Source organism: Papaver somniferum, chromosome 9 (assembly GCF_003573695.1).
Source record: "Papaver somniferum cultivar HN1 chromosome 9, ASM357369v1, whole genome shotgun sequence".
NCBI classification, from domain to species: Eukaryota; Viridiplantae; Streptophyta; class Magnoliopsida; order Ranunculales; family Papaveraceae; genus Papaver; species Papaver somniferum.
Genome location: NC_039366.1, coordinates 133,287,164 through 133,309,786, shown reverse-complemented (window position 1 = coordinate 133,309,786; position 22,623 = coordinate 133,287,164). Strand labels below are relative to the sequence as shown.

The window sequence follows — 22,623 nt, the reverse complement described above, 5'->3', positions numbered from 1 at the left end:
GTGGTTCTGCAGCCATTGGAAGAGTTCGTGTGTTTAGAGGCTTAATCACATGATTGTCAATCTTCTAATATCAATAACAAATCTATGCGTTTTGGACAGCATCCAAGGGCTGATTAAACATGAGAAAGCAGTGCCTATTTTATAATCAAATCACAAAAACTGATTTGGATGATCCATTGCTAAAACTTTTGCACACCCGTTTTCAGTAGGGAACTTGGGAAGCTAATAAGTTTTGACATCAGTCTAAGAACTCAAAATAGGCCAAGTATTGAGGGAAGACGTTGAGAAACATCTTATCCCTTGATTTGGTGTAATATAAAAAAGGTAGCATCAGCTTTCTAAACTGGCAGATAACTGAAAACCAGTTTTTGGTTTTCCTTCTTGGACAAGAAGGTCTTGTCAATACCATCCAGTAATTTCTTGACCAGCATCCAAGTAAAGAATTTGGGTATATAATCACATTTACAACGTAAGACTGAGGTTTAAATGTCAGAATTTCTCTACTTGCTTTTTTATTAATATTCAAACTTACGCCAAACGCAAAGCTTCTTTACATATGTATAATATTATAGGTATATATAGAGAGGGATAACCGGTATCGCACCCTCCAAAAGAAAGCCTTGCATCCTCGGCATTTCGTACCTTGAAGAGGGAGGCTCCCATCTGAGAAATACACAACCATCTGACATAAATACTTCACATGTACATTAAGAGACTTCTTGACAATTTGCATGAATAAAGAGAGCATAATATATGACCAAGGAGGGGAAGAAAGACGATAATGAAAAAATATGCATGTAAGGTCTCTTGGTAAGTCCTTACATTCAGGGTTGGTCAAGCAAATGCATACAGATGTTTCTTTACTATTCCTATAAACATAGATAGGTTCTATGAGGCGCTTATGTACCGGTCAAGCTATCCAAGTATATGCCATGAGCGCATATCTTACCGCAGCATACAGATCAGATAACCCCAGATTCCCAAACCTCACTAGTAGCAACTGTTATCATTCCCATCATTTGCGAGTGAGCTTCTCACTTTTGAGCAACAGCATAAATCTATAATGGCTTGAGACTCGCAGCAACTCAGCTGACGCTTCGATATATATGGACTTGCATTTTCAACTGTTCAAGAGCAAGACTTATGATCTTCCATTCCAAAGGAATTCCAAGAAATCCACAGAAAAAGCAACTTCAATGGTTCCTCAGTTGCTTGCAACTCGACACTTCAAAGCATGTAACAACAGGGAAGGCTGGAACACTCCCTGAAATCCTAGACAAAGCGAAAGTGACTTCCCATCCGTGACAATCTACAAAGATCCAATGGCTGAGGCCGCTCAATTTAAGAGAAGCAAGAAGTGACAACCCGCACCATGCAGTCACTTCTCGCTTCGATAAAGAAATCCATAAAGTGTTGCTCTTCCGGACTTTACTCTTTAATCCAATATGGCAGGTCTGCTCTAGGAGCAAACAACCAGAATTAATTCTACTCGAAGCATCTCAGGGACAACAGTAATTTGAATAAAACAACTCCAGAATTAATTTTGTTTCTCAGGTACACCAGCACTACTATTATTGCTAAAACCAAACTGAAGTACCAAAGAAGTACAAGTATAGGCTATCTAGTTAAAGGTCCTGCCAAAGGCAGCTGAAAGGCGCCTGAAAGGCGCCTGACATTTATGAGCGCTTAGCAACTAATGTGCTGAACGCCTGGACCGCCTGAGAAAAAAATGTCTAGGCCTCGCCTGAAGCCTAGTTCAGACTGTAATTAGTAGACATCTCGAGGCTAGTCCAAACAACTAAGACCTAGGATTTTTAATTGTTCAATTTGATCAAAAATTTAAAACGTACTAAGAGAGAAAAAAAGACCAGCTGCTTTCTCTTCTTTAAACAATTGAACTTCTAGTTATCATATCTGAAGTGCCAAAAGGTTATGAGCTTATATTTCTTCTTCTTAATGCTATTATCTTGGACTATCTCTGTCTTTTTTTCTCTTTCCCTGAAATAGTTATCTCTATGTGTTTCAATACACAAACATGATATATAAATATAAATACATAAATGTAATATCCGCCTAGTCATCAACTAGTCCTACACTCCTAGGTGCTAGCTCCCCTTGGCCGCCTAACTATACAGAGTCTGCATAGGTATTCGATATCATCCAGATTCAATTAAAATTATTATGCAATATTGGTAGCAGACTTCCAACGGTGGAAGCTTGATACCTACTTAACACGACCTTGATAAAACATTGCTGTTTCTACACAGCGACGTCATATACTCGAGGCAAGACACTTGTGGACCCTTCAACCCGCAGTTGCCGATAGTAAAGTCAGATGTTCGCATTGAAACTTTATTGACTTGCAAATAGTAGTTTTAAACATATCACCCGTCCTCATTTCACTTTTAAGCTATTTTCCGCCTCAATGTCCTTTACGACATGTCAGTATCGCACATCGGCATTAGACAATCATCACGCATCATTTAATCTCAGACAGTAAAGGACAACTACACACCGGTTAATATCTCAATATAACGTGCATCCTATGCCTTGATGGTCCTAATCCAGTTAGCACAGCTGAACATGGAGAAAGCCTACATGCTCAATCCACACAAATTATGGCTTTTGATTTTCATCTTTCATATGGCAATGTCAAATTCACACTTCACATCATGTCAAATACTATAGCCAACTTACCACCCTCATACCATCAGAAATATGCTAAACCACTTTATTCATCTTTTCAGCTTTCCAAACTAGTTGTAGACCTTACAATTCCTAAAAACCCATAATATCCTGCTGAATAACAAAATAAAGCTACGTAGGGTTCATATCGAAGGCATCCTTAGAGCTAGATTATCAGCATAACTTGGTGTTTCTTAGTTTTGGAATGTTGTATAGCACTTCTATTTTGGAACAAAAGAGCCAACAAATCCGGTTAGATATAAAAATGAGGTTGAATACAAAACAATTGACATAGCAAATACATATACGACACCAAATATATAGTCATAGATACCTTTAAGGATGAAATGCGGAGGAAACTTGATATTGCCGAGGTATATAAGACATCTAATGTTGACCAGAACTTGTAGCACAAGAAGCTGAAGGATTGTTGTCATTCAGAGGGCTGGTACCGTGATTCTCAGCAATCATCTGGCTACCTGGCTCTGAAACTGAACCCTCTTCCAAGTTATCTGATACCGAAGCATCACTGTTTCTACCACTGGTTTCAAGGCGTTCCATCAGGCGAGAAACACTAGCAATTCCAGCATTTACCTCTCGTCGTACTTCAGTACCAAGATCAGCCATCGCAGTGTTTCGAGAAAATAGCCTCTCCTTCCATCCTTTGGTACTTTTTGTAATCGACTCTTTATACCTTGGATAACAATAATAATAAATAAGCTAGAATTCAACAATGACCGCAACTTGTAACTACATTAAAGTAGGATGCTAGTTTCTTTTCTGTGACCAATACCTGGTTGAAACTGCATTAAATTTCGATTTTAGAGTTTCAGAGAAAGACTGTAACTCAGATGGCCCTGCTCCATCTTGATTTATTGGGGAAGATTGACCTGCAGAATTACTAAAATGGCCAAAAGAAGAAAAAAACGGGTGAAAACCAGAAAACAGATTAGCAAAATGCAAAAGATGCATCAAAACAATTCATCAACCACCAGAAGAAGAACAGTATGGCAACTCGGATTGCCGTACCTTGGACTATTGAAGGAAAATCTACGTTGATTAGCTGCAGAATGACCAGATCCAGATGCTGAAGTAGGACTCTGATCAGCTTGGGAAGCAAGAAATTGTGGGGTCCCTGAGGAGGTTTCGACTCCCACCGTCATGAGAGGGGAAGTTGGACTAGATGCAGCAACTGGATGAGCAGATTCATCGTCCCCAATTCCCTGAGCTGGAGTGGTCATAATAGGAGTGGAAGAAGCTGCATTAGGCTGAGATGAGAACACCAAGAACTGTGGGCGACCCTGACCAGACGACCTATTTCGGTGTCCGTCCCTTCTAGACATGTGATGTGCCCTTCCCATTGCAGCAGCAGCGGCCAAATGTTGGATAATACGCTCTTCAAGTTCAGCATCATTTGCGCCTACAGGTAACTGCATCGTAATGAAAAGGTAAGCATGAGATACCACCGTAAACAAATTTAAAATTTTCTGAGCTGTTGCCACAACTTTTTTCCTTCAATTGTAGTTACAAGGTCGGAAGAAGATATGTACATGCTGTAATTCAAAATCTCCGAGAGCAGGATGATGAAATATTGTGGCATTCCGTGGTCGGTTGGACCTAATGTTCCTCTCATGTTCCACAGCCTCGAGCAATTCTTGGCTGGAAAGGCAAGGTTTAAGATGATTAATTTCAGTGGAACTCAAAACACAAAACAAAAACAGAACAATAAAACAAGCATGAAAACCTGGTGGAATCCTTCAGGCTGATGGATTGCCAGCACATGGGGCACTGGGAACTTCTCTGACACCTAAAATTTGAACAATAACATCAATTAGCAAAGCCATATACCACTAACTACTCTAAGTTAAGCTTTCTAAAACTAACTCCAAATGTTGACCAAGCAAAGTTTAGTACAATACAAACATGGATTTCTGTAACTGCCCAAAGAAAATGTACCGATAATGTTCCTCATTATACAACATCCTGGATCTTAACCAAACATCAAAATCCCAAATAACATTTGACTCTCCAAACAAATAACATAAGAAACTCTGATTAAATACAAATGCGAAGGCTGTACCATTCTAGTATACACTGAAGATGGAATTCATGTTTGCAAGCAGTTACCTGCATGACACACACAAAACTGGTTCTAACATCCATATAATCCATCATAGAAATCGACTAAATTAAGACATTCCAGTAGCTTACTGTTGACGGATCATTATCACAGAAATCTTCAAGACAAATACTACAAGCATCATCACAAGCTTCTTGTATACCTCCCTCCACGAACGCAGCTGCCGATACCAAATGACTTTCAGACAACTTTTCATCCATTGCTGAACCCTGTACAAACAGAACACACACAATAAACAATAAATAGGACATAGTCAAAATTTCCACCTAACAAGTTCCAAGGAAGACATTTTCAACAGTCGAACAAACAGTGTATTCAAAACTTGGGAAATTTATACAAATAGAAATAGAAATGATATGTAATGAAACTAAACGATCTCAAATTCAAAAAAAAACAACAAATTAAGCTCGGATTAAAAAAAATATATATTGAACTAAGAATCACTCACCTCCATTTAAATGATTACTGAAACGGGATTCAATAAATTACTATCGAGTACCGGAATCGAGCTAACAGTTGATTGGATCTATAACTCGAAATTCATTGCCGACAGTGTAACAAAGAACACACACGTAATACAAAGAAGAAGAAGAAAAACCTAGATTTCAGAAGATTTAAGAGAGACGCTGAGATGAAGACACGTTAATATTCTTACTTTTGATTTTTTTTTTCCTCTTTAAAGGAGAAATAAACTGATCCTCAGGAAAGTCTTCTTATATAAAAGCTCTCGGAGAACAGAAAATCAGACCTCTTAATAGGAATCCACGAGGACCACGACTACTAGTTAGTACTAGGCTAGTGGTGATGATACTTTGTGCAAGGACCTATGTGATTATTCTGCAACCAGAACTTTTATCACAGCGCGTAACCGGGTTGTGGTCGATCCTATTTATTTTTTATATAGTATATTGACAAAGAGTATTACATTAACTAGTTGGAAGATGGCGTCATAGAGGAATGCTACTTATTGAGAACTTTAACAGTACATGAACCATGTTTGAAAACTGGTGGCAAGTGCACAAACAGAAACACAGGCAACACAAATTGGCTCCATATGGCAATGACAGTCTGCTGGTCTTTATGGAATACAAGATGTGAAGTCCAAAATCAGAATGTCAAGCCAGACCCACAAGGATTTGCGCGAAAAGTGTTAAGCTTTACCAGTTACTGGGAAAATCTTAATACTACGCAGATAGCAAACAAAACTGCACCTGTTATTACAATCCAGCACAACTCACAATGGATACCTCTTGTTTTTCCTTTTCTAAAACTAAATTGTGATGTCTCTTATGATCCAAATACTGGTCTAACTGGGATTGCTCTTGTTTTGCGTGATCGCACAGGTGCTTGGAGAGGAGGGCTTGCAAAATGCTATGCAGGAATAGAAAATTCGGAACAGGCAGAATGCATTGCATTCAAAGATGTTGTTAACTGGAGCTTGGAATTGCAGCTGGCAGAAGTTATCTTAGGGACGGATCTCCAAGGAATTGAGAGCTACATCAATAACAAAGCGCCAACAATAGCATGGGAGAATGAAATCATCCTACTTGATTCGATTAAGTGTTTAAAGAATATTCAAATCTGGGAATGCTGTTTTGTCCCTAGGAAATGTAATAAAGTTGTTGATAAACTAGCTAAATTCAGCAATAAATTTAGAGTTACTAGTACTTGGTTAGACAATCCTCCGAGTGTTATCGAAGGTTATCTATTGTCAGACAATTTGATTCATCATTAATATTACATTCTCTTTGCATCAGAAAAAAATAGTTGGAAGCCTAACAAGCTAAGCTCCAGCAACGTACTACTACATTAATTGAACAGGTTGTCGTGCTAGCCTACCAACGAGCCTCATGGGTAACCTAGCCAAGGGAGCCTCATGGGTAACCTAGCTAAGGGAGCCGAAGCGGATGGGGGCTGAGATTGTGTCACAAGGAGGGCAAGCTAACTCTACCTTCCATGTTAATTCCTGCAATATTACGCCATTGGGGGCTCGAACCTGGGACCTCCTAGAGCGCATGAAACTTTGGGAAACGGGGATGACCAGGTGAGCTAGGTACCCATTTTTAAGAGGATGTTATATCACCAAGTACGCATGAATACATGTGGAGACAACAATAGGACTTTTTTCATACAAAATCAACCATTGACCGAAGTCGTAACAACATCCATCAACTGCAAGATCAATAAAATAACTGGGTTAGTGATAAAGACCAGGTAATCCGGATCATCCTTGATCACTTCACTAACCAATACACAACCATAACACAACAATAAATGAGGAGCTCTTTGCGAATATCACACCCAAATTAACATCAAGACAATGTGTCAAACCCTCAGAAGAGGTGCCTTCAGCAGAAATCAAACAAGCTCTGTTCTCCGTTAATTCAAAAAGTGCTTGTGGACCTAATGGATATACTAGTAATTTTTTCAAGGTTTTCTGGGAATTCACTCACCATCAACTAATAGTCATGGTCCGCAGTTTTTTTTAGCACTTTAACCATTCACCCCCTCATGAACCACACTAACATCACAATTGACCATCCATCAAAGCCATCCATATTCAGACCGATCAGCCTTGGAAATGTAGCGTACAAAGTGATTTCCAAAATCCTGGTAAATCGCATATGCCCTCTTCTACCCTTCTTAATCAGTCCATATCAAAGTGTTTTCGTCCCTCAAAGATCAACACACGATAACATAGCAACTACATGAGAGCTATTCATTTATATTAAAACCTCTGCACTTACCAAAGATCCAAAAATAGCCCTTAAACTGGACATTCGGAAATCCTATGATAGCATAGATTGGGGCTTCATCAAAAAAGCATTCACCAACCGTATTTTTTGAGTACATAATGCTAGATATCACGACAATTACCTACTCAATCAACACCAATGGTACCCGCACGGATACATCATCCTTACCATAGGCATCAGACAAGGAGATCCTCTCTCTTCTATATTTTCATTATTTGATCCTGTCGACAAATCTAGGCAATCTGGAAGCCAATTTTTTGTAAACGGGCTTCGCATCTCTCAAAAGCTCCACCTATCTTACATCTAATGTATGTGGACGACCTCCTCATCACTTACAAGACATTCCAAAAAAGCAACGAACACCTGAAAGGCTTCTTAAATCATACATGCCCTCAACATGACGGGTAATCAATACAACAAAAACTATTATAATCCATCGCCCGAGACTACAACAACATCAGGTGGACGATATTCACAAATTTTTTGACATGCCAACCTCATCGACCCCTCCAATATACCTGGGAGTTCATTTCAAACACGGGAGATCCTCAAATCATATTTTCGACCCATTGCTTCAACGTTTGGTACTAAGGCACAAGGATGGATAACCAAATGCGTTACTCAAGTAGGAAGGTTCGTATTCATTAAAACTTCCTTAATTCCTGCATCAAACCACCTTATGAAAGCACAAATGTTCCCGCCCATATTCACAAACATATACATCAGATAGCTAGGAAAAAAAATGGGCCATGAATCTTCAGTTAAAAAACTCCGCCCATTGGAATGGAGCAAGCTAAACAAAATGATATCAAAAGGGTGTATCGGCATAAGGAAAAGAAGTCATCACAATAAAGTTTTACTCATGAAAATAATCTGGAATAAACACGACCAATCTAACTCCATTTGCACCAGATTATACAATGAGAAATATCTTCAAAACCAACTGATATTCCAAGAGAATATTCTTGTCCCTTCCTCTGCCAGCCCTCAGTGGAAACAAATGGCTTCCCTCATACCTAACTTCCGAAAACTCATTTTCCATCGCATCGAAAATGGTTTATACACAACTATCTAGGAAAATTGGATACCTTAATCTCAAAACCTTGACCCTATCATGCTACCATATCAAATCAGTGGCTGATCTCATTGACCCTCTCACCAACAATTGGAAACATGATCATCTAATTAACCTCGCTCCTAATGTTATCCAACACATCATAAATATTCACCTTCCCCTAGACAGGCCTCCAGATGGAATCATATGGCCGCACTCCAAACCCGGAAAATACACCACCGCGACCGGCTATAATTGTTTAATTTAACAAGATAATCATTACCACCTAAACCCCCTTCCACCCACCAAATTCTTTTGGAACTTACCCGGGCCACCAAAATTCAGCTTTTCTTCTAAAAAGTTATAAATGGAGGTCTCTCGACCCTCACTATCTTACACTGCATCAACCTCACCAACTCCAACCAACAACACAGAACCATAAACAACTGAGCACATGCTTACTAGAAGAAAAGCTGAATTTGGTGGGTGGAAGGGGGTGGATATTTATGTTGAACAACCTGTTATTCCACCTATCGACAAGCCAAACCAACAACTACACCTCCCAGATCACTATACATAATCAATCAACCATCTCACAAATACTGCAAGGGTTTAGCCATATCCCCATCGTATCATCTTTTTGTTCTCATTTCTGGTACCTCTGGATGTCCAGAAATGATTTTTTTCAAACAACAACATACGACGCCAGACAACATCTTAGCACAAACCATGAAGCAACAACATGAATTTGAATGGAAAAAAAAGACTATTCCCCCAGTTATCCCCGAGGAACTACCAGCCAAGTCTATTCCAACCAATATCAGAGCAACTGCAATGATATCAACATGTTGGACCAGACTGGAACCAAATTGGATTAAAATCAACACATATGGGGCTACTATAGGACACCCAAGAATGGCAGCAGTAGGTTTCTTTAGGAAATCTACAGCTTTAGTGGCCGAAATGTAGGAAACTATACTGGCAGCAAGAACATCAGCCGAAAGACAATGGCCAGAAGTTATCTTTGAAACAGATTCGGAAAACCTTATGTGATTCATAAAAATGGCGGCAGAAGCTCCATGGTATATTGCATAAATGATACCAAAATCAAACAAAGAATGCGATAAATTTCCCACTGTGATATACAACACAACTATAGGGAAGGGAATCAAGCGGTGGATGGTATGGAAAATTATGCAGCGGATAAAAGCCTTTTCGACAACAAATTGGGACCAGGCAATCCCATCTTTTCTCTACCAGATTATTTTAAATAACTTTATGGTACAATATACCCTCATGTAATAGTTATCTATGCATGTTTTGTTTTTCTCATGCTTCAAAAACAATAAGTACGTAGGAATTACAGGAGACTGTATTATCCTCATTGAGCCATTTAATACAATATTTTTCGAAAAAGATGGAACTGTATAGTCACATATAGTCGTTAAGAAAGTTTTCATCTTTCTTCTACAACATGGTTGCCAATCCATCCGCTGCCTATTTTCCTTCCATGTAATTGTGTTCGATTGTAATGGTTGGCATATATCTTACTTATTGTTTATTTCTGCTATCATGCTTGATTTATACCAAGGAGGACCATGTCATTTTTGATGAATCAGATTAGGTTTTCTAAATTTGTTTCGTTGCAAACTTTGGTCAGTTTCATATACGTTGTTATTTTGGTCGCATCAACATGGCCAAGGTTTCAGCTATTAGTGCAGTGTGATCCCAGAGATTTTTCTAAAGCTGTAAGGGTCGTCGTCATTGAATACTTGCAGGTGAATCCATTTCATGTGTGTTCGGGATGTCCTCTTCCCGCCCCGGCACATCCTTGATAATTTTATCGAATCTGGTATTAAAGGAGTCCAACCCACCGATATCATTGTTGTACTTTTGTGTCTCTGGTTTAGGTTAACCATCGGTGGCATTTGGAAATTCAGTAAATACGGAGGGAAAATTCTAGCCTCCCAAGTAAATTCATGTCCTAAATGAAGCGTCATTTGGATAATATATGTTTGATGCCATGGTATATGAGTTCACTCATAGCTAACCAAAAAGACCAGAAAAGGAAATAAAAAGAGGTGGTGAGGGTAGAATGATAGAAACATTTATTTGTCTAGTTTGTTCTCAATTATGTGTATTATTAGTGCTCGATTTTGTACTTATTTGATTATTTTATGTTTTTGTAGGTATTTTTGGAGAAATAAGCTTTTGCGGCAAAATTGGCTCGAAAAGTGGCATTTGTACCCCCGGAAATATGTTGGAGGCATCCCGAAGAAGCGTTAAAGGCACTGAACAAAAGTTATAAAGGCACCCATGAGTTTTGCTATGTATACCCCGCAAATCACTGGGGACACCCACTTTTAAGAAGGCGAAAACCTGTTAATCACACCCCTGGTCTGGATAAGGGGCATCTTCTTTTACCTTTTGAGTTTTGTGTTTTGGCGGGAAATTTTGAGCAGCGACTAGCAGATTTAGGGTTAGATTTTTGGGTGTATTAGAGGGAGACTCAATCGATGCATTTTCTTTAGATGAGCCTGTTAAGCCTAAATAGGGAAGATATAGTCGTTGGATTGATCGAGTTGGAATGGATAATTAATTATCGACAAAATAGGGAATAAACTTCTCTCAGATTATTTTGGATTTTTGGAAGAATTGGGACGAGATTTTAGTTGGAGAATTTTAAGGGATTGGTTTGTGTTCATCCTATTGCGACAAGACAGGAGTGGTAACGATTTTGGATTGGAAGAAAAAAGGAGGTTTCAATAAAACAGGGAGTTGATATTTTTTCTCGGGTTTTCTGGATTCAGAAAGGGGAAGTTACTTAGCAAATTGAGAATAATATCTTCATTGTTTGGTTCTACGCTATCTTTGGAAGGATTCTGGAAAAATAAGGACGCATAAAGAGGAAAAAGAGGGAAATTTTTACGTGACTTGCAGCGAAAGGAAAGGAGAGATAAACTCGGATTTAGTCGAACTATATAGACCCTGTGGTATATATATAGAGTGTTGAGAGCCACAGAGGAGGGAATCGAGAGTTAGGGGCACTAGCATGGAGAATTGGGAGGCTACAGAGCCGAACAGAAGGAGCTGCAGAAAAGTATTCTGCTGGTGCATAGGAAGAAGATGACGAAGAACAATCACCTATCTAAGTCAGTCGCGGAGTGTGTCTCAAAAACAATCGCATTCAACAACAGTTGCAGAAGACTGTCAGCGACCCAAGTTCATATTTCTTAACTGTTTTTCGTAACAGTTGATTCTGCGACGCTTATAAACGTTGCAGATTGACTGTTTTATTCATTTTGAGTATTTTCTTCATTGTAAACACTTTCGGAGTAATGGAAAAATCTTTTGAGCGTGTTTTCACCGTGTGGAGATAAACCCAACACTGGGGCAACGGAGGAGGCTTTGTTTCATGCATGTGGTAATTCTATTAATTCTTTTATGACTTTTTGCATTAACTGTTAATCGTTTTATTTGATGAAAAGAAAAAGTTTTTACAAGAAACTTGTCGGAAGCCTAGCAACAAGTTTGGCTCTGACACTTTTTTGAATAGCTAAACCTATTCTAACGAAAAGAAAATTACCAACTTTTATATTTACATCATTGTTAGAGCATTGCTCGGTCGAACTCGCATGCGTTTCTATCTCAATCATGTTTGTCAATGTTAGTGATCAAAACTATATGTCTTGATTTCTAGTTTACTTATGACTAAGTCTCGGTCTAGGATAGTTAGGTATAGTTGAGATCCAGACTCCATGGTGATTATCTTACGAAGACGAAGAACTACTCAACGAACCAGTGGAACTTCATCCGACCAAAAGGTATGTGGAGACTTGAATTTATCTGTCACTTAAAAGTCTATCTACTCTATCTCCTACTCTTGAGACAAAAGCCGTATGAGTATGATAGTTTTCATACATACACATTTGCTATTTTGAGCCGAATTTACTAGCCTATATTTTTAGCGAAATATGTGTTGGTAAGATTTTACTTTAACTACTTTCATCTTTACCCGTGACGAAAGTCATGATGACGTTTCAATCTTGAAGATAGCTTTGATGACGATAGTCGATTCTTTTTGTCTAACGACTATTATAACATTATAGAAGAATGTTTCAATGATTGAAATGTAGAGTTGATATAACCAACTATGGATATAAGCATATATAGTGTGTTCGCACATTACTGTATAAATCCATGTGCCGGAAACCAAGTGTGTGCATATGTGTGCATGCGGTATTGGTGAAGGAGACAAGTTAGGTACGCGTACCCGTACTGGCGGAAGTTTTCATACCGAAAATTTCTGCCGAGTTTGTAAGTTTGCAAACTAGTAAACCAGTCACCTTAGGTATGCATACCCGTATCCGTACCCATGGAAGTTTTCGAACCTAAAATTTCTGCTGAGTTTGTAAACTCAAATCCGGTAGCTAGCTGGTTAATTCTCAAATCGGTAGTTTCATGAACTTAAACAATAAATAAGGAATGCAATCTTTGCAAACCGTGGCTATATTGTTAATGAATTGATTCAAGTGAATCAAACCGAGTTTGTTTCAATTGTGTCTATGAATAAAGATCTAAGCAAATGAACAACTCTTGAACTAGTTATTATGAGTCATTTGAACTAGTTATGAAAAAGATGAATATGGTTAATATGAAAGTGCTCATATGGCTAACCATTGGTTAACTATTTGTGACCCAACCCAATGTACACGTTTAGGTACGGTTACTCAAAACAAAATGAATACATTTCATTTGTTTGGAGACAATCTAAGTTTCGATCTAACGGTTGAAAGATATTAGCTTAGATAAGTCAGGTTTTTCATCTAATGGTGAATATTGAATGCTTTGTTACCAAGGTAACTTAGATTGCAAACTCTGATTTGAAAACTATATAAGGGAGACGTCTAGCAACTGGAAAAACTAATCCCCACACCTCCTGTGTGATACTAGTTGGTTTTGCTAGTGTCGATTCTCCTTTAACCGTAGATTGTGAAGCCATACGAAACTACTTCTCGTACCTTTGCCAATTTTATTGACAAAAAGGGGGAGAATTAATATGTAGTTCACACTACGGGTCATTATGTAAGGGGGAGTGGTTTTCATGTTGAGACGAAGTATTGACTAAGGGGGAGTGATAATATCACCATAGTATTGTTGTCGAAGTTGTGATATAAGAACTTTGATGTTGTGTAATAATACTATGACACTGTATAACAATGATCGAGAGCTTTTTTTTTCTCATTCTTATGGCTATGGAACTTCAACAACTAAGATGCTTAATTGAACATCTATGGAATCATGGGAGTACTTGGAAAGCCGAAGTTTTCGAGTAATGTTGAAGCACCAAGGATATCAAGCATGTGGACGTGAAGCTACAAAGTTTTCATCTATTTTGTAATCCATATGTATTGATAGTTTTGTCACTAAAATTGACAAAGGGGAAGATTGTTAGAGCATTGCTCGGTCAAACTCGCATGTGTTGCTATCTCAAGCATGTTTGTCAATGTTAGTGATCAAAACTATATGTCTTGATTTCTAGTTTACTTATGACTAAGTCTCGGTCTAGGATAGTTAGGTATAGTTGAGCTCCAGAATCCATGGCGATTATCTTACAAAGACGAAGAACTACTCAACGAACCAGTGAAACTTCATCCGACCAAAAGGTATGTGGAGACTTGAACTCATCTGTCACTTAAAAGTCTATCTACTCTATCTCCTACTCTTGAGACAAAAGTCTTATAAGTATGATAGTTTTAATACATACACATTTGCTATTTCGAGCTGAGTTTACTCGCCTATCTTTTTCTTGAAATATGTGGTTGTAAGCTTTTGCTTTAACCACTTTCATATTTATCCGTGACGAAAGTCATGATGACGTTTCAATCTTGAAAATAGCATTGATGACGATAGTCGATTCTTTTTGTCTAACAACTATTATAACATTATAGAAGAATGTTTCAATGATTGAAATGTAGAGTTGAGATAACCAACTATGGATATAAGCATATATAGTGTGTTCGCACATTAGTGTATAAATCCATGTGTTGGAAACCAAGTGCGTGCATATGTGTGCATGTGGTATTGGTGAAGGAGACAGGTTAGGTACGCGTACTGGAGGAAGTTTTCATACCGAAAATTTCTACTGAGTTTGTAAGTTTGAAAACTAGTAAACCAGTCACCTTAGGTACGCATAACCGTACGCGTACCCACAAAATTTTTCGAACCGAAAATTTCTTTTGAGTTTGTAAACTCAAATCCGGTAGCTAAGGTACGCATACCCATAAGCGTACCCAAGCTGGTTAATTCTCAAATCGGTAGTATCATGAACTTAAACAATAAATCAATAAGGAATGCAATCTTTGCAAACCGTGGCTATATTGTTCATGAATTGATTCAATTGAATCAAATCGATTTTGTTTCAATCGTGTCTATGAATAATGATCTAAGCAATTGAACAACGCTTGAACTAGTTCTTATGAGTCATTTGAACTAGTTATGAGAAAGATGAATACGGTTAATATGAAAGTGCTCATATGGATAACCATTGGTTAACTATTTGTGAACCAACCCAATGTACACATTTAGGTACGGTTACTCAAACCTAAATGAATACATTACATTTGTGTGTGAGACAAGTTAAGTTCGATTTAACGGTTGAAAGATATTAGCTTGGATAAGTCAGGTTTTTCATTTAACGGTGAATATTGAATGCTTTGTTACCAAGGTAACTTATATTGCAAACCCTGGTTTGAAAACTTTATAAGGGAGACGTCTAGCAACTGGAAATACTAATCCCCACACCTCCTGTGTGATACTAGTTGGTTTTGCTAAAGTCGATTCCCATTTAACCGTAGGTTTCTTATCGAGACCCAGTCGGTTAATGACTTAAAGACTTCATTGGGATTGTGAAGCCAGACGAAACTACTTCTCTTGTAGTTGAGCGATCTGATCTTGCCATTTTCTATCGTACGAGTTCAATTGAAATAATTGACTTGAGACTATATCTCCGATAGGGCAAGATAAAAAGAAATCACAAACATCTTCGTCTCATCGTTTGTGATTCCATAATATTTAGTTTCGCTACTATACGATTTATATTATTGTGAGGTGATTGATAATACTAGGATGTTCTTCGGGAATATAAGTCCGGTTTATCAATTGGTTCATGTTCACCTTTATTTTTATCAAAAGACGGAACAAAACTCATAGGTTTATCTGTGGGAGACAGACTTATCTATCATCATAGACTTTTCTGTGTGATACAGATTTGTTTATTGAAGTATTCGACTTTGGGTCATAACAACTCTTGGTTGTGGATGAGATCAGCTAAGGGAATCAAGTGTGTAGTATCCTTGTGGGATCAGAGACGGAAGGAGCGCAACTGTACCTTGCATCAGTGTGATATTGATTAAGGTTCAACTACAGTCCAACCGAAGTTGGTTTGTAGTAGGCTAGTGTCTGTAGCGGCTTAATACAGTGTGGTGTTCAATCTGGACTAGGTCCCGGGGTTTTTCTGCATTTTCGGTTTCCTCGTTAACAAAATTTCTGGTGTCTGTGTTATTTCTATTCTGCATTATATTTTGTTATATAATTGAAATATCACAGGTTGTGCGTGGTATCGATCAATTGTGAAATCCAACCTTTGGTTGTTGATTCAAAATTGATTGATCCTTAGATATTGATCTCTGGTACCATCCAAGTTTATTATCCTTGTATTTGATAAAGACTCGCAAATTTTTATTTGCTTGAGTAAAGATCAAATCAAGTGACAGAGATATTAACTCCTCAATATACTTTTCTCTAGATTGAGTCTGACTGTCTAGTTGATTCTCTATAAAGAATATTGGAGTTAGTCCATACATATTTCTTATCGAAATATTGGGTGTGGTTGTTAGCTAAAGAGACTCAAACAACCAGGAAATTCAGTCCCCGACTCTTATGTGTCCTAGTTGTTTGCTAGAGGCATCCACTATTGAACTATGTTCTTCTAAGAAACATAATTAGGTCTATGTGATTAGTTTAAAGGTTGTTATTCGGACGTGGTTAAGAATCCAGGATTCTCATCTAACTGAGTGTAAGTGTTCCGAATTTGTGAGGTTTACTAGCTTTGTCTATTGCAAATAGATTTCCAAACCTTGATCTATTTGATCTAAAGGGAAATCAAATATGCTTATCTATTAGAGGTAGATTGGTATCTGAAATGACGAGGGTACCAAGTACATCACTATCTTTTCGATATCAACCTATAAGTCTGATACCTTGTGCCATCTAATATAGACAAATACTATCAAGAAGATATCAACCCACAAGGTATACACCTGGTATATAGTACAAGTCTGAAACCGATCCTTAAACTATAGGGATCAACCCAGGTGTTAACGTACAATGTATTTACTTTTATTATAACTAAAAAAACAATTGTAATTGCGGAAAGTAAAAGTAAAGACGCCCAATTTTGTTAACGACAAAATTGCAAATGCAGAAAAACCCCGGGACCTAGTCTAGTTTTAAATACTCTCAGAATTAAGCAGCAATACAAAGTGCACTACCAACTTCGTATAGTTGAAACTGAAAAAGCGGGGGTCTAACAACCACACCCAATATTTCGCTTAGCAATCTGTATGGACAAACTCTAATATACTTTCTAGAGAATCAACTAGACAGTCAGACTCAATCTAGATAAAAGTATATCAAAGAGTTTATATCTCAATCTCTCGATTTGATCTTTACTCAAGCAAATAGAAATCTGTGAGTCTTTATCAAAGAGGGATAACTTGGATGGTACCAGAGACTAATATCCAAGTGTCAATCAATTTAAATCAACAACCTAAAGGTAGGATATTCTCATTGATTGAACAACACAACCTGTATTATTTCAATTATATAAAACAAATATAATGCGGAATAGAAATAACACAGACATTAACAAAGAAACCGCAAATGCAAAAAAAAACCGGGACCTAGTCCAGATGGAACACACAATGTATTAAGCCGCTACAGACACTAGCCTACTCCAAACTAACTTCGGTCTGGACTGTAGATGAACCCTAATAAATCTCATACTGATACAAGGTACAGTTATGCTCCTACGCCTCTGATCCCAGCAGGATACTGCGCACTTGATTCCCTTAGTTGATCTCACCCACAACTACGAGTTGTTATGACCCAAAGTCGAAGACTTTAATAAACAAATTTGTATCACACAGAAAAGTCTATGATAATAGATAAATCCGTATCCCACAAATATACTACGAGTTTTGTTCCGTCTTTTGATAAATCAAGGTCAACAGGAACCAATCAACAATACCAGACTTATATTCCCGAAGAACAGCTCAGTATTATCAATCACCTCACAATAATCTTAATCGACGCAGCGAAAAAGATATTGTGGAATCACAAACGATGAGACGAAGTTTGTTTGTGATTACTTTTCTATCTTGCCTATTGGAGATATCAATCTCAAGCCAATTATTACAATTGTACTCGTACGATAGAAACAACAAGATCAGATCACACAACTACGATAAAAGTAGTATCGGTCTGGCTTCACAATCCCAATGAAGTCTTTAAGTCGTTAACCTGGTTTAGAAGAAGAAACCAAAGGTTAAAGGAGAATTGACTCTAGCTTAGCACAACTACTATCACACAGAATGTGCGGGGATTAGGTTTCCCAGTTGTTAGAGTTCTCCCTTATATACACTTTTGAATCAGGGTTTGCAATCAATGTTGGCTTAGCAACAAAGCATTCAATATTCACCGTTAGATGAAAATCTGATTAGATTCAAGATAATATTTCTCAACCATTAGATCAAAAACTTAGCTTGTCACACACAAATGAAATGTCCAATTTTGGGTTTATGAACCGGTAGCCAAACATTAACATTTGTTGGTTCAACAAGTCAACCAAATGGTTAGCCATATGATTACTCTATATCAACCTTATTCTTCTTCACCATAACTAGTTCAAATGACTCAAATGAAATAGTTAGAGAGTTTTTCAATTGCTTAGATCTTATGTAACTACACAAGATACAATCGAACCAAAAACGGTTTGATTCACTCGAATCGGTTCATGAACTTTATAACCACGGTTTGCAAAAGCATTCCTTAGTTTAAATAAACATGAGTTCAAGAACAACCGACTTTAGATATAACCTGCTCAAGTTCGCGGACTGGGTTCGCATACTTAAGCTCATGGAAGGAGTACAAAAACTCCTGCAGAAAATCTCGGGCCGAGAAGTTCCTCAAGTTCGCGGACTTGGCTCACGCCACTTCCAACTTCACTTGATCAACAAAGTTAGCAAACTTTGGTTCAAGGAATATGACTTATGCATATATATGTTTCCACAACAATGCTTATATCCACCAATGGTTATGTAATCTAAACTCTCATTTCAATCATTGAAACATTCTCAGAGAACGTTATATAGCCGTTATTCACAGACCATTTTTCGTCAGAGCAATTTTCAAAGTGATTGAAACACAACATGACTTTCGTCACTTGGTAAAGATGAATTCGGCTAAAGCGAAAGCTTACCAACACACATTTCGATAAATAGATAGGCGAGATAAACTCGGCTCAAAATAACAAATGTGTATAATGAAAGTCTATATACCAAAATGACTTTTGTCTCAAGAGTAGGAGATAGAGTAAATAGACTTTTGACTGACAGATAAGTTCAAGTCTCCATATACATTTTAGTCGATGAAGATCCACCAGTTCCTTGAGTAGTCCTTCGTCTTGTATGATGATTTCCATGGAGTCTTGATCTCAACTACACTTTTTATCCTAATCCATGACCTTAGCTCTAATAGGCTAGTAATCAAGACTTATAGTTTTGATCACTAATATCGACAAACATGCTTGAGATAGCAACACATGCGAGTTCGACCGAGCAATGCTCTAACAGAAACCAAGTAATCTACCCCTAGTTAACTAGTTTTCTTAGTTTCTCTACCCCTACAACCAATATGGCCAATGCACGTGAATCCCAAGATAGAGTCCACTATCTTAAGAGAACTCAAATTTTTTGGATCGTCTTCCAAACAGTAAATGACTAATCTTTTTGGTAACCGCTCTTAAATATCAAGAAGTAATCAGAGATTATTGTTGAGTAGATAAAGGATCTTATGTTTAAATCAATAAACTCATTTGTCTGGTGTAGATCAATCAAGATTTAGATTACCGAAATAATCAGATCTAGAGCTATCAAATTCAGATGTTGAAGAATAACACCAAATGATAGCTTGCCGAGCTATTACGACTATTCAATCAATCGCCTATCGTAGATAAACGAGATATAGTCTGATCCAATCCAATCAAGTGTGTGCACGAAGCGAATCACAAAGATGCGAAACCAATAAGAAAAGATCTTTTTGTCTTCAGATCTTCGAAGTCTTCTTTTTTACTTGCAAAATAAAACTTGATTCCAACGTATGATCAATCACGCACATAACGGAGTCTGTTAACACTGGATGATCACACGTCAACGTCAGATACAAAGACATATCTGAACAACCGTTAATCTCTTGATCTAGTTTGAGTGATATTATGTCAAAAGAGAAGGCTCTCAAGAATAATCAAATTTGGTGTAATTAAGAGTTAACAACCATTAGTCAATCAAATCAATAATCGAAAACTAAAATAACAACGCAAGTAGTTTCCCATCAACGGTACCATGGACAAATTTTGGTCCCAAAGAAGTCTTTAAACTAACGGACGTAAGAGATTCCGCTTAATTAGGTTACTCTCCTTTCTAAGATAGTATTACAAGTAATACTATTAGTCGGCTATAACAGTGACTAGAAAATGAAGTGCTTGCCTCATGGTAAGTTTGGAAGAAGAACAGACTTCACTGTTTATAGACCAAGGTAGTTTAGACCCCAAGGAATTTTCATAACCGGAAATATTCTCAAGATATGCAATAAGTACCTAGATTCGATTTTGTCTAACTCCAACCAATATCCAACTGTATAACCATAATCCCCATTTGATACAACTTAATATTAGATAACATACAAGATATTTAACTAATATATCTTCTAGAGATATGTTTTGCTTGCTGGAAAAACAAGACATATATATCTGAAAATATTAACAAGAATATTCCAAAACATTTCGGTTTGGGATCTCACCTTGAGTATCAAGGAATATCTTTGGACAATAAAATATAAGATTTATGCACATGTTCAAATTACTCACTGTCGACATATTGAACTTTCTATTTTGAAAACCCAATTTTCAAAATCACACAAACCCTAAAGTATACGTGACTATAGAAATCAGTTTTGTATATGGGAATCGGTTCTACCATGACTCCCAATGTAGGTAAGGACCGATTCTACCTTGATTCCCATGTAGGTTGGGATCTGTACTACCTTGACTCCCAACATAGGTAAGGATCGGTTCTACCATGGTTCCCAACATAAGTAGGGATTGGTCATTCCTTAGATCTTCAACAAAAACAGGACCACCAATCCTATTGATTTGTTTCAACTTCGAAACAAGTTCATAAGTCTACTTCCTTAAACTCATGTTATCAAACATAGTTTTCTAGGCATGAAATCAATCCTAATTTCATTACATAATCTTGTAAAAAAGTTATAAAGATCTTGTATATGTCGCAATTACAAAGTTCAAAAGATAAACATTATACTTCATAATTCTATATACATAACCTTGGTATATATTCTTCCTTGACACTTTGATCATAATAAGATGATAAAGTATATAATACTAGAGATTCATGTATATAACTTAGCATGTTATGTTTTCAACCTAAACGACTTGAAAGTAACGATATATAAATGGAAGCAAGTCAAGTCGTGTATTACTAACCTCAAGTAAAAGGATGATGTCTTCGCTGATGTCGATACGTTTTCAGAATCTTCGGGTCTTCAGAGTAATACTTGTATGTATCAACATTTCTATACTTTCTAGTCTAATCTAACGAAGTTAACTCTAGTGATCTAATCAAGCGACTTTTGAGCTTTGATACTAAAATATGACAACCAACCTTGAAATACCAACACTTGGCAGGTTCAAACGATAAATGATCTAACAATATCAAAAGTATTCACTTAGGCTAAAGAAAATCTTAGGTTGTACATGACGTCAGCTAAGGGAATCAATTACGTATTGTCTAGCAAGGTTCAAGATACGTACCGACTGCAAATAAATTGCTCGGAGGGTGAATTTGTCTCAACTACATTCCAATCTGAAGTTTGATAGTAGGATAATGTTTGTAGCGGCTTAATACAGTTTGGTGTTCAAATATGGACGAGGTCCTGGGGTTTTTCTGCAGGTGCAGTTTTTCTCGTTAACAAAAATTCTGGTGCCTTGTGTGTTTTCCTTTTCCGTATTATATTGTTTTATCTTTATAATAAAATAACACAAGTGGTATGTATTCAGTCCTAGTAGATAAGTCCATATTAGTTATGATCAATTACGAGACTCGTTCTTGTATAATTCGTATCTGGGAATCTAGATTAATCTTGAAAGTTGGCAGAATTCGGAATCAATTATTTGGATACAACTAGATTAATCTTGGAGATTTATTTTTAAGATCATCCAAGTAATTTTCTAAAAGATCGGGTTCACAGACTCTATTATCTAGAATTTATGATTGTGATATACATATAGTCAAGGATCATTAAGTTGGTATGCTTGCAATTGTTTTAGATTTTGTCCATACAGGTTGTCGAACAAAAAAGTTAGTGGTGTACTTAGTACCCTCTCCTTCAATTGGTATCAGAGAAGCAAAACACGGTCAACCTAACTAGTATGTGTTTTGTAAATGTTCTAAACTTGTTCCCACGTACTATAATGACGTCCAATAGTTTTGATTGTGTCAAGTGTTTGGGATTTACCTCATATGATAACTCTTTAGTAGATTCTTCTGAATCTAGAGGTAAAAAACTTGGTTTGTCCTCAGTTCCTGAAGATATGTTCCCCAAGCCTCCTAAAAATTCAAAATCTGAATATA

At 37.2% G+C, this 22,623-nt stretch overlaps 1 protein-coding gene across 2 annotated transcripts; it reads right to left on the bottom strand.

Annotated features, from left to right (window-relative positions):
• Positions 1 to 413: 413 nt before the first annotated feature.
• LOC113309563 (E3 ubiquitin-protein ligase RHF2A-like) lies at positions 414 to 5,545 on the bottom strand. Of its 2 annotated transcripts, XR_003340666.1 has the most exons (9): positions 5,274 to 5,544; positions 4,897 to 5,034; positions 4,766 to 4,812; positions 4,430 to 4,492; positions 4,236 to 4,344; positions 3,715 to 4,115; positions 3,479 to 3,586; positions 3,020 to 3,379; positions 414 to 663 (listed from the first exon to the last, which is right to left on the bottom strand). XR_003340666.1 is itself a non-coding variant. In XM_026558001.1 (8 exons), exons 1-8 carry the CDS (start codon positions 5,277 to 5,279, stop codon positions 3,073 to 3,075), a joined length of 1,179 nt encoding a protein of 392 aa, XP_026413786.1. In that variant the 5' UTR covers positions 5,280 to 5,545; the 3' UTR covers positions 2,828 to 3,072. The 2 variants fall into 2 exon arrangements, 1 of the variants encoding a protein (XP_026413786.1); XM_026558001.1 differs by lacking the exon at positions 414 to 663 and having other exon boundaries at positions 2,828 to 3,379; positions 5,274 to 5,545.
• Between the last annotated feature and the right edge of the window lie 17,078 nt (positions 5,546 to 22,623).

Bases quoted from the DNA above. Each gene is read 5' to 3' on its own strand.
- LOC113309563 (XM_026558001.1), bottom strand. The intron at 4,813-4,896 runs GTAAGCTACTGG...TGTGTCATGCAG, and splicing joins GTGATAATGATCCGTCAACA to GTAACTGCTTGCAAACATGA. The intron at 3,380-3,478 runs GTATTGGTCACA...TTGTTATCCAAG, and splicing joins TTTAATGCAGTTTCAACCAG to GTATAAAGAGTCGATTACAA.